At 40.1% G+C, this 13,117-nt stretch overlaps 1 protein-coding gene across 1 annotated transcript in view; it reads right to left on the reverse strand.

The window, feature by feature from the left end:
• Positions 1 to 13,117, reverse strand: part of AFDN (afadin, adherens junction formation factor) — a 131,885-nt gene that overhangs the window by 12,975 nt on the left and 105,793 nt on the right. Inside the window, 5 exon segments of the mRNA XM_042456793.1 lie at positions 227 to 361; positions 3,994 to 5,019; positions 6,285 to 6,473; positions 6,577 to 6,668; positions 7,437 to 7,631. Coding sequence (XP_042312727.1) covers positions 227 to 361; positions 3,994 to 5,019; positions 6,285 to 6,473; positions 6,577 to 6,668; positions 7,437 to 7,631 — 1,637 coding nt within the window.

Below are 13,117 nucleotides of genomic sequence, written 5' to 3' on the forward strand. Positions count from 1 at the left end.
ATTATTATTATTATTATTATTATTATTATTATTATTATTATTATTATTATTTATAAAAATAGTGATATCAACAATTTATTACATCTGATATCTACTAAGCCAATGACACTGGCATGACATTATCACAGTGGCCTCCATCATCCATTATGAAAATCAAATTGGTAGTCATCAATCTAATGAAGCAAAACATACAAAGATACTTGGCTTCACTTAGAGACTATATAACCTTTTGTTCAGCATCTCTCTTTGTTCGCTCCTCCTCTTGGCGCCGACGCTCTTCTTCTTGTCGCGCCCTGTCTTCTGCTTCCCGTTTACGCATCTCTTCCAACTGCTGCTGTCGTCTACGCTCTTCATCCTGTAGCTAACAAAGATTTGTCTTCATTTTCCTCCCAAATAAAACCAATATTATTTGCCTCAGGGCAAATAATAAAATTCTTGATTATAAGGGGGTGGAAATTGCAACATAAATATTACACTGTCAGTTTTGAAAACATTTTATCATCTATGTAGAAGATTTCTTCTTATTAAACATTGGGGTAAAACTCCAGTATTTTTTTTTTTTTTTTGGGGGGGGGGGGTATTTTTACCTGTTTAGATCTATCAATTTTAACTGTTTTAATTGAACAAAATCTCAGAGCAGAGGTTGCCTTCACCCGGACGGCAGGCAGGCAGTTAAAAAACTGTTGGAGAAGATGATTAGGAGTCTTTAAAAAAAAGATAGAATGTTGACTCCTGCCTTGCGGATGGCGCATGGTGTAAAACCTGATATCAGTGGATTACTTATGCTGCCATCCCAAGAATGTGAGTAATCTGCACATGAATACTATGCTATCCTATTTCTCCAATGGCCAAACAACATGTTTTGCTTTTATTCTTGCAGAGAGATGTACAAACCCTTTAATTGTGGAAAACTTTCCCCTTCTCACTGGGTATCAGCACTGCAACTGGCCTGATCCTAACAGCAAGCAACCATTTAGACTGCACTACAGAAATGATTATTATTCTCCTCAAAAGGTCTACAAGGATTTCTACAGCGCAACAACATTTTGTAGTCATTTTAAAGTGGAAAAAATGTCATGAAATCCACCTCAGAAAGTATAATTATTTCTTCTCCAACTGGATCATTTTGCACTATTTAAAAATCTCACAAAAATGAAACAAGTTCAGAGCATGTTCTTGGGAAAGTCTGAATCTTTAAAAGCTTTAATGGAAGAATAAAGGAGAACTACTGGACTATGTCCCACACTGCTCAAAAAACTCAAATTGTTAATGTCAAAAGTTTTGCAGCAAGTGGTGTTATTTTAAAATTTACATCCATAAAATTTAAGCTTGTGTGTGTGTTTCGGGGGGAACAAAGATTTTTACGTACAAGGCCATCTAATTATTTCAAGTCCTTGGCCAGACATAAGCACTTTTAAATCCTATTCACTTCAAGGGAAAGTTAAGCAGGTGCTTAAATCTCTTCCCTTGAAATCAATAGGATAGAATATAGGCTTGATTGCATAGAAAACAGAGTTGGAAAAACATGTATTAGTTAATTTTAATGTCCATTCACAATGTTTTCTTTTTGGGGTGGGGGCTGGATATTTTGAGAAGGGGAAGTATCAAATTGCAATGTGGTAGCCTGGTTACAGGCTTTTTAAAGACTTATTTCATATGATAAACACAAATAATGTCTTTAAAGGATTAAAGGAAGTAAGAAATTATAATAGTATAATGAACATTGTTTCTGTCTCTTATCGTAGCTAGACAATATATCATACAACTATTATGAAGATGTATAGTTCTCCCTATTCTGATGCCATCAACCTGGCACTAGAATGATATACCACTATATCCAGCCAACTTAGGAACCTGACTGTGTAAGGAAGAAATTATTTTATATAGATATTTATAATATCTATAATAAATTCAAAGATTATAGCCTAGATGTAGCATTTCAAGAAATAGTTAAAATGAATTGCTTTGAGCAACTGATGTGAAGGGCAAATTATGCAAACCTATCATGAGATTGAAAATAAAGTATTCAGATTGGATATTTGAATGTTTAGAACACATCTGCTTATGAGAGAAGAGAGTTGCAGCAACAAAAAAGGAGGAGACCCATGAAGTCTCACCCACATAAAATGTTATTAAATTACAAAGTTTTTTTAAATTGTTAAATATATAGCTCTTTTAACTATGGTTGGTCACAGCTGCAAACAACTCAAAGATGCAATCAAAACACAATATTTAAAGAAGGCAGGAGAAAAAAGTAGGAACATACCTCCAGGAACAGGTGTGTGTTTGCATACAATTAATTTAATACATTACACCTTGCCTTAAAGCTCTTGAAATATCCAATGCATATTGGATCATTATTAAAAAGAAAAGGAAAAAGAAAAAAGCAATAAGGAAAAGGCATTGAAGAGAAAGAAATAAGAACATACCAAATCTAGAACAGAGATTGCTGGCATAGCAGTCTGCTGCAGGTAATAAGAGAAGGAAAAAGAAAGATGCACAGTGAAAATAAGGGTAAATTTAGATTTGCACTATGCCAAAAGCATTTTTCTTTGATTTGTTACTACGATTGTATCAAAAGAAAAAGCAGTGTTTGATTTTTTGCTACAAACTAAGTGTACATATCCAAATAAATCTGTAAAAAGATTTGTTAAAGCAATTTTTTTTCTTTGCGAATTGTATCTGTAAAGATACAGCACACAACTAACCTGTGTGTGGATAAAGATGTATACAACATCAAGATAATATTTTGTTGTGAAAAAGTACCCAATCAGTTACCTCATTTTTAAGGTGGGGTCATCTTTTACTGTTGTAACACTGTGCATAGCATGCAGAAAATTTAGCAGCCTCAGACAGAAGGATACTTTTATCAGATTATGTAATAGAGGTGTCATCTAACAAAGATTATGGTGCAGCTTTTAAAATAGCTAGATTGAAGTGCTAGATGACTGAGGACTATGTGGATTAAAAGATGTGTGATAAAAGCAGCATTAGCAACAAGTACCATTAGTCAAGGATACATTTAGCCTTCATATAACCAGTTTAAAATTGCAAAGTAGAAAAATTAAGCACAACAAAAAGTAAAAGAAAACAAAACAAAACCCAATGCTTTCAGTGGGAAATGCATTAAAATAGCCTTAAAAAGCAAATGCTTTTCACAGATGCACAATAAACATAATATGCAAAACAATTAGAGGCAAATACATTGTGAAATCAACTACTACTGTAATCTCATTGTTCATCAGTGTTGAGTATAAGTCCCTATTATAAAGTAGTCTACGTTCTGCAAGCATAGGTATGTGTACATTTTTAAACAGTTTCCAAGGCTGTGACTTTCAGGAAAAAGTTTCCTGAATAGCTCTTTCTTTGCTGAAAACAACAATTAGCTTACTTGCTAATTAGCTTACTTGCTGTTCACCGCTATGATCTTTGGAATAGCGGTATATAAATAAAACATATTATTATTATTATTATTATTAAAAACCCCACTCTTTTGGAATGAAGAATCCTAACCATGTTGTGAATATATATGAAAAGATGAAAAGCAATGTTAAGTGACACAAGGTTATTATAAATATGAAAAATCAAGAAAAAATAAAGCAAACCTTGTTTTTTAAAAAAAAGTATGAATAAAATCTGTCCCTTTTGCTCTTATGGACAATATGTGTATGCATTACATAGAAAGTAGTATGTCTGCATACTATGTAAACAGGCATCAACCTATGTTTAATCTTCCCTGCCATTGCTATAGTGTTTTTTTGTTTTGGGCCTGAGAAATGCGGGTGGTAAAGAGAACTATGTCAAGCTTCCCAGGTTATGATACACCACTTAAATATATAAATCAGGATAAGTAAAGCTATGATATAAAATAAAAAATGGGGACATTAAGGGAGTCCAGTCCTCCTTTATCCTATTGTTGATTTTTTTTAAGCTTTATTCAGGCTAACTGCATGCAGACTCAAAATGCATTTTTAAAGGATTCTCTCATTTTACCCTTGCTCTTCTCTCAGCTTCCAGTCGCTGCATAATCAGCATAGTATCAATATCGTCATCTTCTTCATCGTCCTCATCCTCATCTTTTTGCTTTGACTCCTGGAGTCGTTTCTGGAACTGCCACTCCAGCATAAGCTTACGCAAACGGTCATTCTCTTCAGCCGTTCGATCTGCCTTATTCTGGAGTTCTTGAATCTCTTTGCTCAGCATATCTACAATGTGCATTTGCTGTTGCTTTTCCAGCTTCTCCTTAGCATCTCGCTTCCATGGATCAGGTGACAAGCTATCACTAGAGGACAACTCTTCTTTGCTTATGGTGATGTACTGCAAATCCCTGCGCTCAATGGTTCGGGGTTGCTGTTGGGGCTGCAATTCTCGGATGACAGTTTCCTGGGACCTCTGCAAAGTTGAAGGTTTTTCTGGTTTCATCTGCTGAACTGAAACAGGAGGAATAAGTGGCTGAGAAGGAATAAGTGGTTGAGCACGCATTTGTCCCAGCTTTCTTTCTTGCTCCCGACGCTTCCTGTCTCTTTCTTCTTCTAAACGTGCTTTTTCTTTTTCATACCACCTTTGATGTTCTTCTCTCTTTTTGCGTTCTGCAGCAGCAGCCTGAGATGATCCCTGTGGCCCCAGTTGGTTTGGAGGTGGAGGTGGAGGCGGTAGAGGCAAATCCATTTGTAGTCCATCAAAGTCAGCTGCATAGTGCACTGGTGGAGGTGGGGGAGGGGGAGGAAGGTCTGTTCTGGTGGATTGGGTAGCTGCCAGTGATATTGGCTGAGGGGCAATAGGAGTTTTCCAACGGCCAGGTCCACTTTTGGTTAAAGAACCTGGAGGGATGGATTTAGAGGAATGGTTTAGATGCTCTTGGCTTGATGTACTAGAATCCACAGAAGAATTCATCCATGGATCACTGTCTGATTTCCGATCAATATATTCCACATCTTTTCGTATAACAACCTCTAATCGATTCCTTTCTGGATGATAAACTTTATCATCACGTAGTTCCTCCTGAGAGCGAGTTACACGCTTGAAAAGAAGGGGAAAATATATTGTTAGTTTTCACATTCATAAACAGCAAAATTATCAAAAGTTGTAACATTCAGCTAGACTGATGCATTGCTCACTTACTTTTCCTTCAAATAAATATTTTCATAAGCAGTATATAAAAACAGCTGAAGTCCTACATTCAGCCTTTCATTCCAAACAAGCATGCAAGCACCAAAAGTCTGAAATCTTTGAGAGAGGATTATGAAATTAATTTGGGAGAAGGTAAACAGTAATGAAATTCATGCTGTACAGAAGTTCTTACACTGTCAAGGCACAACCATCAGTGCTTCTGAAACCTGCTCCCAGGAAAAATATGCAGGGCTAGCCGCTTACAAGAGTAAATGAAGCATACTAATTTCTCTAGTCCCGCCTTCAACTGCTGTGACAGGCTTCTATGATAATTACAATTAAACATAAGAAATGCAAAGGAAGTGCTACCATCTGTTCACTCTGCTTCATTTTGCCATTCTTAATGGCTTTCTTTCCTCCTGTGATGATTATATAGGGGAGAAACTATTTGATCACCAGATCTCTAGTGAAATGTTACATCTTCATAGATGTTCTGTGATTTCATTAATTTATCTAGTGTGGAACACTAAACAGAAAATGCAGCCACTGCAAAGCACAACATTAACACCAGATAATTGGAACCAAATATCTGAAAAGTTCTTACCCAACAAACTGTAAGCTCCAACTTTAACTCAAGCTTTCATAAAATACTTCTATGATCTACAAAACTGACCAGAAGCAAAAGAAAAGCAACTAGCAACTATGAACAAAAGCAACTTATTCTGCGATTCTCTATCAATGACCTTATCCATGACCTAGAAAGAATGGCTTGTTCGGAAAGAAAGCATTTTTTATGCTCTATTAGTCCAGAAGCTCTGGACACAAAGCAACTTGTGTCAGATGCACTGTGAAAATGCAGTTAACAGCTTGCTAATGACCTGGTTATTTAAAAGCAAAACAACTAAAACAGACATTTTATGATTTCACAATAGTTAATGCCATCTTCTACAGCATTATAGGCAATCTTCACAGCACTTAAAGCACTCTTAAGTAACTTTTATTTTAAAAGCTAACCAAATATTAAATTTGTTTTCTAGTTTAACAGAAATATATTGTAAACATCTTTACGTATAGGTACTCAATATTAGGGGACCAGTCATCATCATTTTTGTTCTATGCCTTAATCCTGCAACTATTAAAATAATTTAGTTTGGATAAAGCAAAATGTTTCCAACCTGCACTGCAGCACCAATATAATGATTACTTTCTGTTGGAATTTGTGGTTTCTCTTCATAACTTGACCACTGATTCTGAGCAGGACCCATTCGATCCTGAGACTTGGATGCTGGAAATGTAAAATACTCTCTAGTGTATGTTTGTGTTGGGATGGGATACGCTTCAGGTCTGGGTGGCAGTATCTGTTCCTGTATGAATACAGAAAGATCGAACAAATACAGATTTATAACTATTTAAATATGCCAGATATTTTTAACAATATTTTAAAAGTTTTTGTTTCCCACTTCTAACCTCTGTACAAAGATTTCCAGTAGACACTGATGTTATCTTGTTAGTCGTTCCAGTTGCATAAGCATTTTTGGTCCCAGGACTTGGAGGCTGATCTATTGGGAAGCAAGATTTTTTTTTAAAAAAAAATCAACTGTTATCCTCCCCCCCCCCCTAAAAAAAAAAACTGAGTGAAATAGCAATGCTTATAGACTTGGTTAAGACCTAAATAACCAAAGGTAATAGAACCTATCTGTTTCTAGAAGCTAAGCAGGGTCAATCCTGATTAGTACTTGGATTGGAGACCACCAATGAAGACTGGGTGCTGTAGGCTATATTTCAAAGGAAGGAACTGGCAACACCTCTGAGTATTCTTTGCCTAAGAAAACCCTATGAAATATATTAAGTTGACCTGAGACTTGAAGGCAAATATGCATACACAGAGAGAGAGGGAGGGAGGGAGGGAGGGAGGGAGGGAGGGGAGAGTGTGAGTCTCAGTTGTCCTAATAACATCTTCAGTCCTCTTAAATTATTTATTTAATAAATAAATAGCTACCAAATTTTGTAACTCCATCTGGCTTGTTTCAGAGTTCAATTCAGCCCTATACAGAAAAGTGTTCTAGGTTGTTGTTATGTGACTTAGAAAAACCCTAAGGTGGACCTATCATGGCATTTTCTTGCCTGAATTTATTCACAGCAGATTTGCCTTTGCCTTCCTCTTAGGCAGAGGTGGTGTGACTTGCCCAAAGTCCACAGGGATTTGAGCCTGGCTTCCAGAGTTATAATCCAACTGGCTTTCAGAGTTATAATCCATCTCTTAAATCATCACACCATGCTGGTCCTCTGTGTTCTATACAGACTACTATAATTAATATCCTACTTACTTGCTACATTGGGACTAGATCTGTGGTCAGCTCGATTCTTCATCAGTCTATCATCTCCTGGCAACTTCTTTGGTTCATTATATTCTGGCCAAGGTAGCTGAGGACTCTCAGGTGATCCATTCTGAGCAGAATTGTTATACAGTTCAAAACCTTCACTCTTTGGTCTAGGTTTACCTGAGCCACGGCGGTCTGAAACTGCACCAATACAGAGAAAAAGAGTTAAATAGAAGTAACATATCTTACACGACAATGTTCAAGAGAAAGGAATTTTGATTTTGAACTCCTGCACTTGTGTGAGCACAAAATATGCAAGGAAGACTATTGTATGACATCAACAATACTCAAATATCTAAAATGATTTCTAATTTCTGCCTATTCCTAAACTGGAAAGCCACTCTCCAGGCTCCAGATCAGTAAAATGTAGCTTTTCAGAAGTGAAAGAAAATATTGGGAGAAAGCCACAGTTTTTACATATACACTGGTACCCCGGGATACGAATGCGCCGCCTTACGAAATTTCCGGGTTATGAAAAAAATCCATTCAAAAAAACTGTTCCGGGTTACGAAGGTTATTTCGGGTTACGAAAAAATTTTTGGTGCTTTTCGGCGCTATTTCACACGAAATCGCGGCTTTTCCCCATTAGCGCCTATGGCTTTTTCGCCTTACGAAGTATTCCGGGTTACGAAAGCGGCGGCGGAACGAATTAATTTCGTAACCCGGGGTACCCCTGTAACTGTGGTTCTTCACGTGGTCATCTATGAACTCACACAAATATGTCTAGCACATGCAAAGAGCAACACTCAGAACATTCCACATGTGAAAAGCTTTTGGACAGAACCCACCCCAGCTCCATTCACCAAGGCCCAGTTGTTATTCCCTTAATTCTGTGTCTGCCACAACAATTAGCAAATATGCTGTTAGAGAGCTGGGACAGGTTGTGTGAGATCAAAGGTTACAAGTCAAAGAACTAAAATTTACAGGAAAGCAACCTGCTATCCTTCATTCTTGGTCTCTGTGCTTTACAAAAATGGATGAACAGCAAGTGAGTGAGAACAGAGGACAGCACCATGAGGCAGAACATAAAAAACCTGAACATCAGGAAGGTAATGTGCAATGGAAACAGATGGTTGGGATGACATGCAGCCAGTCTGTCCAGTTCAAGAATTGGTATCAAACATAGAAACGTAGCCAATACATGCATCATTAGAGTAGAATGGTCATAGAGTCCCTCAGCTAAGAGTATAGAGGTCATTTTATTGTATCTATCATCCATTTGGCGGTAGGAGTGTGTAACTACAATGGAAAAGAAGGCGAGATCGATGCATAATATCTATCTCTCCTTCTATCCACCCTCCTAACCAAAGAGAACTGAAGGTCAGTCCAACTGTACCACAAACCCTGTCTCTGCTCCTGTGCAATGCCAGGTCTGTGAGGAATAAGATCCACATAATTTACGATCTTTTACAGGATAAGAACTGCGACCTGGCTTGCATTACTGAGACTTGGCTGGGGTCTGAGAGTGAGGCAGTTTGGGCACAGGCCCTTCCAGCTGGGTAGGACCAGATCAGGTTAGGTGGGCGGGGTGGGGTGGGGGGGTGGGGTGTTGCCTTGGTGTATAAGGACACCCTTCCCTTAACCAGGAACCATGTCCTGAAAACTGACTTCATTGAGTGTATCTACCTGACCCTGAGGGCTAGGGACAGTCTGGGGATTCTGTTGGTCTACCGCCCACGCCGTGCACTAACAGACTCCCTGGCCGAGCTGACACATCTGATCTCGGAACTGGTGTTGGAGTCTCCCAGGCTTCTTGTCCTGGGTGACCTCAACATCCCTTTCGAGGCCAGTCAAGGTCCAACAGGTGCGGCTTGGGAGTTCATGGCTACCATGGCTGCCATGGGCCTGTCCCAATTGGTCTCAGGGCCCACGCATTGCGCTGGTAACACACTCGATATCATCTTTAGTACGGCCATGGACGCTCCGTGGGCAGAGGTATGCAATATCTCTGCCCTATCATGGATGGACCATTTCCTGGTCGAGGCTAGACTCAAGGCATCTACCCAAATCCCTCCCAGGGGTGGAGGACCTATTAGGATGGTCCACCCTTGAAGGCTGATGGAACCCAAAAGGTTCCAAGAAGCCCTAGAGGGTTATATGGTTGGAACTGACGGCGATTCTGTTGATGCCTTGACTAACATCTGGGATAAAGATCTCTCTAGGGCTATACACAGTATCGCTCCCAAGCGTCCTTTCCGGCCTGCTTCCAATAAGCAACCCTGGTATACAGAAGATCTCAGGGAAAGGAAGCAGGCCATGCAACGACTAGAGCGCAACTGGCAAAGACATTATCACTTAGCCGACAAGGCACTCTTTGAGTCTCTCTTGAAGGCTTACGGAGTGGCAATAAGTGCAGCTAAACATTCGTTTTATGCTGCACGTATTGCGTCCGCGGAGTCGCATCCGGCAGAGCTGTTCAGGGTAGTGAGGGAGCTGACTTAACTGCCCCCCCTCCCTGAACCCTATTTTAGAGCTATCTAAAGCCTGCTGTGACGAATTTAACAACTTCTTCGCGGATAAAATATCTCGGATAAGGGCTAATCTCGACGCCAGTATTTCTTCAGAACCTATAAGAGAGGTGTCCAGAGCTTGCGTGGACTCTATTAAACTGGATCACTTTGAGTTTGTGAGTACCGAGGAAGTGGACAAGATTCTTGGAAGTGTTAGGAAGACAACATGCTCCCTCGATCCCTGCCCTTCATGGCTGGCAGCTCAGGGGGGAACTGCGGTAACATTCATGCTGCACCACATAATTAATACATCTTTTAGAGAGGGACGGTTTCCATCTAGCCTGAAATTAACAGTACAGTAGTTAAACCTCTGCTAAAAAAGCCCTCCTTAGACCCCCTGATACATAATAATTATCGGCCTGTGTTGCTGTTGCCTTTTTTGGGAAAGGTGATCGAGAGAGCAGTTGCCTTCCAACTCCAAGCGATCTTGGATGAAACGGATTTTCTGGACCCATTTCAAACTGGCTTCCGGGCGGGCTATGGAGTTGAGACTGCCATGGTCGCCTTAGTCGATGATCTCCGTCTGAGCATGGACAGGGGAAGCATGTCCCTGTTAGTACTTTTGGACATCTCAGCGGCTTTCGATATCATTGACCATGGTATCCTTCTGGAACGCCTGAGGGAGTTAGGCATTGGGGGCACTGCGCTCCAGTGGTTCCGTTCCTACCTCTCGGGCAGATTCCAGATGGTGCAGCTGAGGGACAGTTGCTCCGATAAGAGGGAACTTACATCTGGTGTCCCTCAAGAAGCCATCCTGTCCCCCATGCTATTCAACATTTACATGAAACCGCTGCGAGAGATCATCCGGAGACACGGGGCGCGGTGTTATCAGTACGCTGATGTCACCTAGATATGCTTCTCTGTGTCTCCGACTGATGCAGTGACTAGGGATGGCATCTCTCCTCTAAATGCCTGCTTGGAGTCAGTAATGGGCTGGATGAGGGAAAACAAACTCAGCTTGAATCCAGAGAAAACGGAAGTACTAGTGATAGGTTCCCCATGTCCAGGTAGTGAAATTTGTCCACCTGTCCTGAATGGGGTCACGCTCCCCCTGAAGGACTCAGTTCACAGCTTGGGAGTGCTTCTGGACTCGTCACTCCAACTGACATCTCAGGTGGATGCGACGGTCAGAGGCGCTTCTTATCAGCTTCGGCTGATACACCAGCTGTGATCCTACCTGGACCGGAGGGACCTTGAAACTGTAGTACACGCTCTGGTAACCTCTCGATTGGATTTCTGCAATGCGCTCTACATGGGGCAACCCTTGTACCAAACCCGGAAGCTTCAATTAGTGCAGAACATGGCTGTGAGATTGGTCACTGGATGTTCCAAGGCAGACCACATAACACCTATCCTGAAAGATCTCCACTGGCTGCCTATTCGCTTCCGGGCTTGGGCCCAGGGTACTTGGAGGACCACCTCTCCCCATATAATCCGCCCTGCATACTCAGGTCAGCCGGGAAGAATTTGCTGAGGGTCCCAACTGTGCAATATGCGGTGACCTCGCAAAGGGCCTTTTCCATTTTGGCCCCAAAATTATGGAACAACCTTCCTGATGAGCTCTGTTCCACCGTCTCCCTAGATCTCTTTAAAAAGAATCTTAAGACCTTTTTCTTTTGCCAAGCTTTCCCCCCATGAGATGTGACATCATGTCCTTTCCCCTATTTTGTAATTGATTTTTGTAAGGTTTTATGGTTCCTCAACTCAGCTGGCTGTGTAATTGTTTTTAATATGATATTTTTATACATTGTTTTTATCGCTATGTATGCACTTTGATGTTGGAATTTTAATCTGTACGCCGCTTTGATCATTGCGGAAAAGCGGGATAGAAATAAAATCTATTATTATTATTATTATTATTATTTGGTATTCCTACTGGTCACCAACTGCAGTCATTTTAAGGAGATGGGAGACCTTTCTTTGAACCACTGTAATAGATACAATGGGCCCTTGGTTTTGGTTCCAGGATACCAAAATCTGTGGGTGGTCAAGTCTCCTTATATAAAATGGCAAAATCAAGGTTTGCTTTTTTGGAATTTTAAAGAATATATATTCTGAAGCTGTGAATAGTTGAATCTGGGATGCAGAATCCGTGGACATGGAGGGCCAATTGTAAAAAGTTTGTTTGATAACTGAAAAGAGGATTTTCTGTCTGCATAAAAAGCTGATGGTCAATATACTTCTAGAGGATGTAAAAGGTTCTCAAGTAGAGCAGATGGGTTCTGCAGAAAGACTGATGGCAAAATATCCTATGGCAGAAACTGAGATACCACCTTTGGTAGAAAAAAGTATATCAGGTTGCAATACTATGTTATCCTTGTGGAAAGATTGTGAGGGAGAATCAAAGTGTTAACTACACTGTCGTGTTGATCTGATGGTTATGAGTAAGAACCTTTTGAAATTCATGAGGTCAAAGTCACAGTGATGTCATGCACTGTTAAAGCAGCAAAAATAACTATCAAGGAGAAAAAGATTTTCAAAGTCCCACAGTAACTTTTTCACTAATAAGACTGTCAAAAGGAGTGACAATGGGAGAAGCCTTCAAAGACTCTTAATGAGTGAGCAGTGCTACTTGATAGAGAGACTGTTGTCTGTCAGGTATATAAGGAACCAAAGTATAATTTGCAGTGAGATGGGCAAATTTTGGGGGGAAACTGGAGTTTTTGAGGGAAAACTCTAGCATCAGTAATCATAAGTTTTCTTGCTATGCTGATTATTCTAAGGCATCCTGTGGGACTGCCTGGGAGAAATGACCCACACCATACTGAGTTTTAAAATCATGGTGACTTCTTTGGCCTTTGGACTGAGTCAAAAAGCCTAGAATCTGACAAAGCCATTTCTACCATCAGTAAGATAGGAGGAGGAGCTTGGGGAACCAAAGTTGACAAAGCCACTGAGGATGCACTTCTCTTGTTCTGTTTTCTTTTGACCACCATTTTCTATTCTGACAGAAACAGAGGTGCTGAGAATACTGTGGACAGCCAAAAAGACAAACAAATGGGTCCTTGAACAGATCAAGCCTGAAATCTCCCCAGAAGCCAAGATGATCAAATTGAGGCTGTCATACTTTGGTCATATTATAAGAAGGCATGATTAGAAAATAAAATATTGCTAGGG

The sequence above is a fragment of the Sceloporus undulatus genome, chromosome 1 (genome assembly GCF_019175285.1).
Source record: "Sceloporus undulatus isolate JIND9_A2432 ecotype Alabama chromosome 1, SceUnd_v1.1, whole genome shotgun sequence".
Lineage (NCBI taxonomy): Eukaryota > Metazoa > Chordata > Lepidosauria > Squamata > Phrynosomatidae > Sceloporus > Sceloporus undulatus.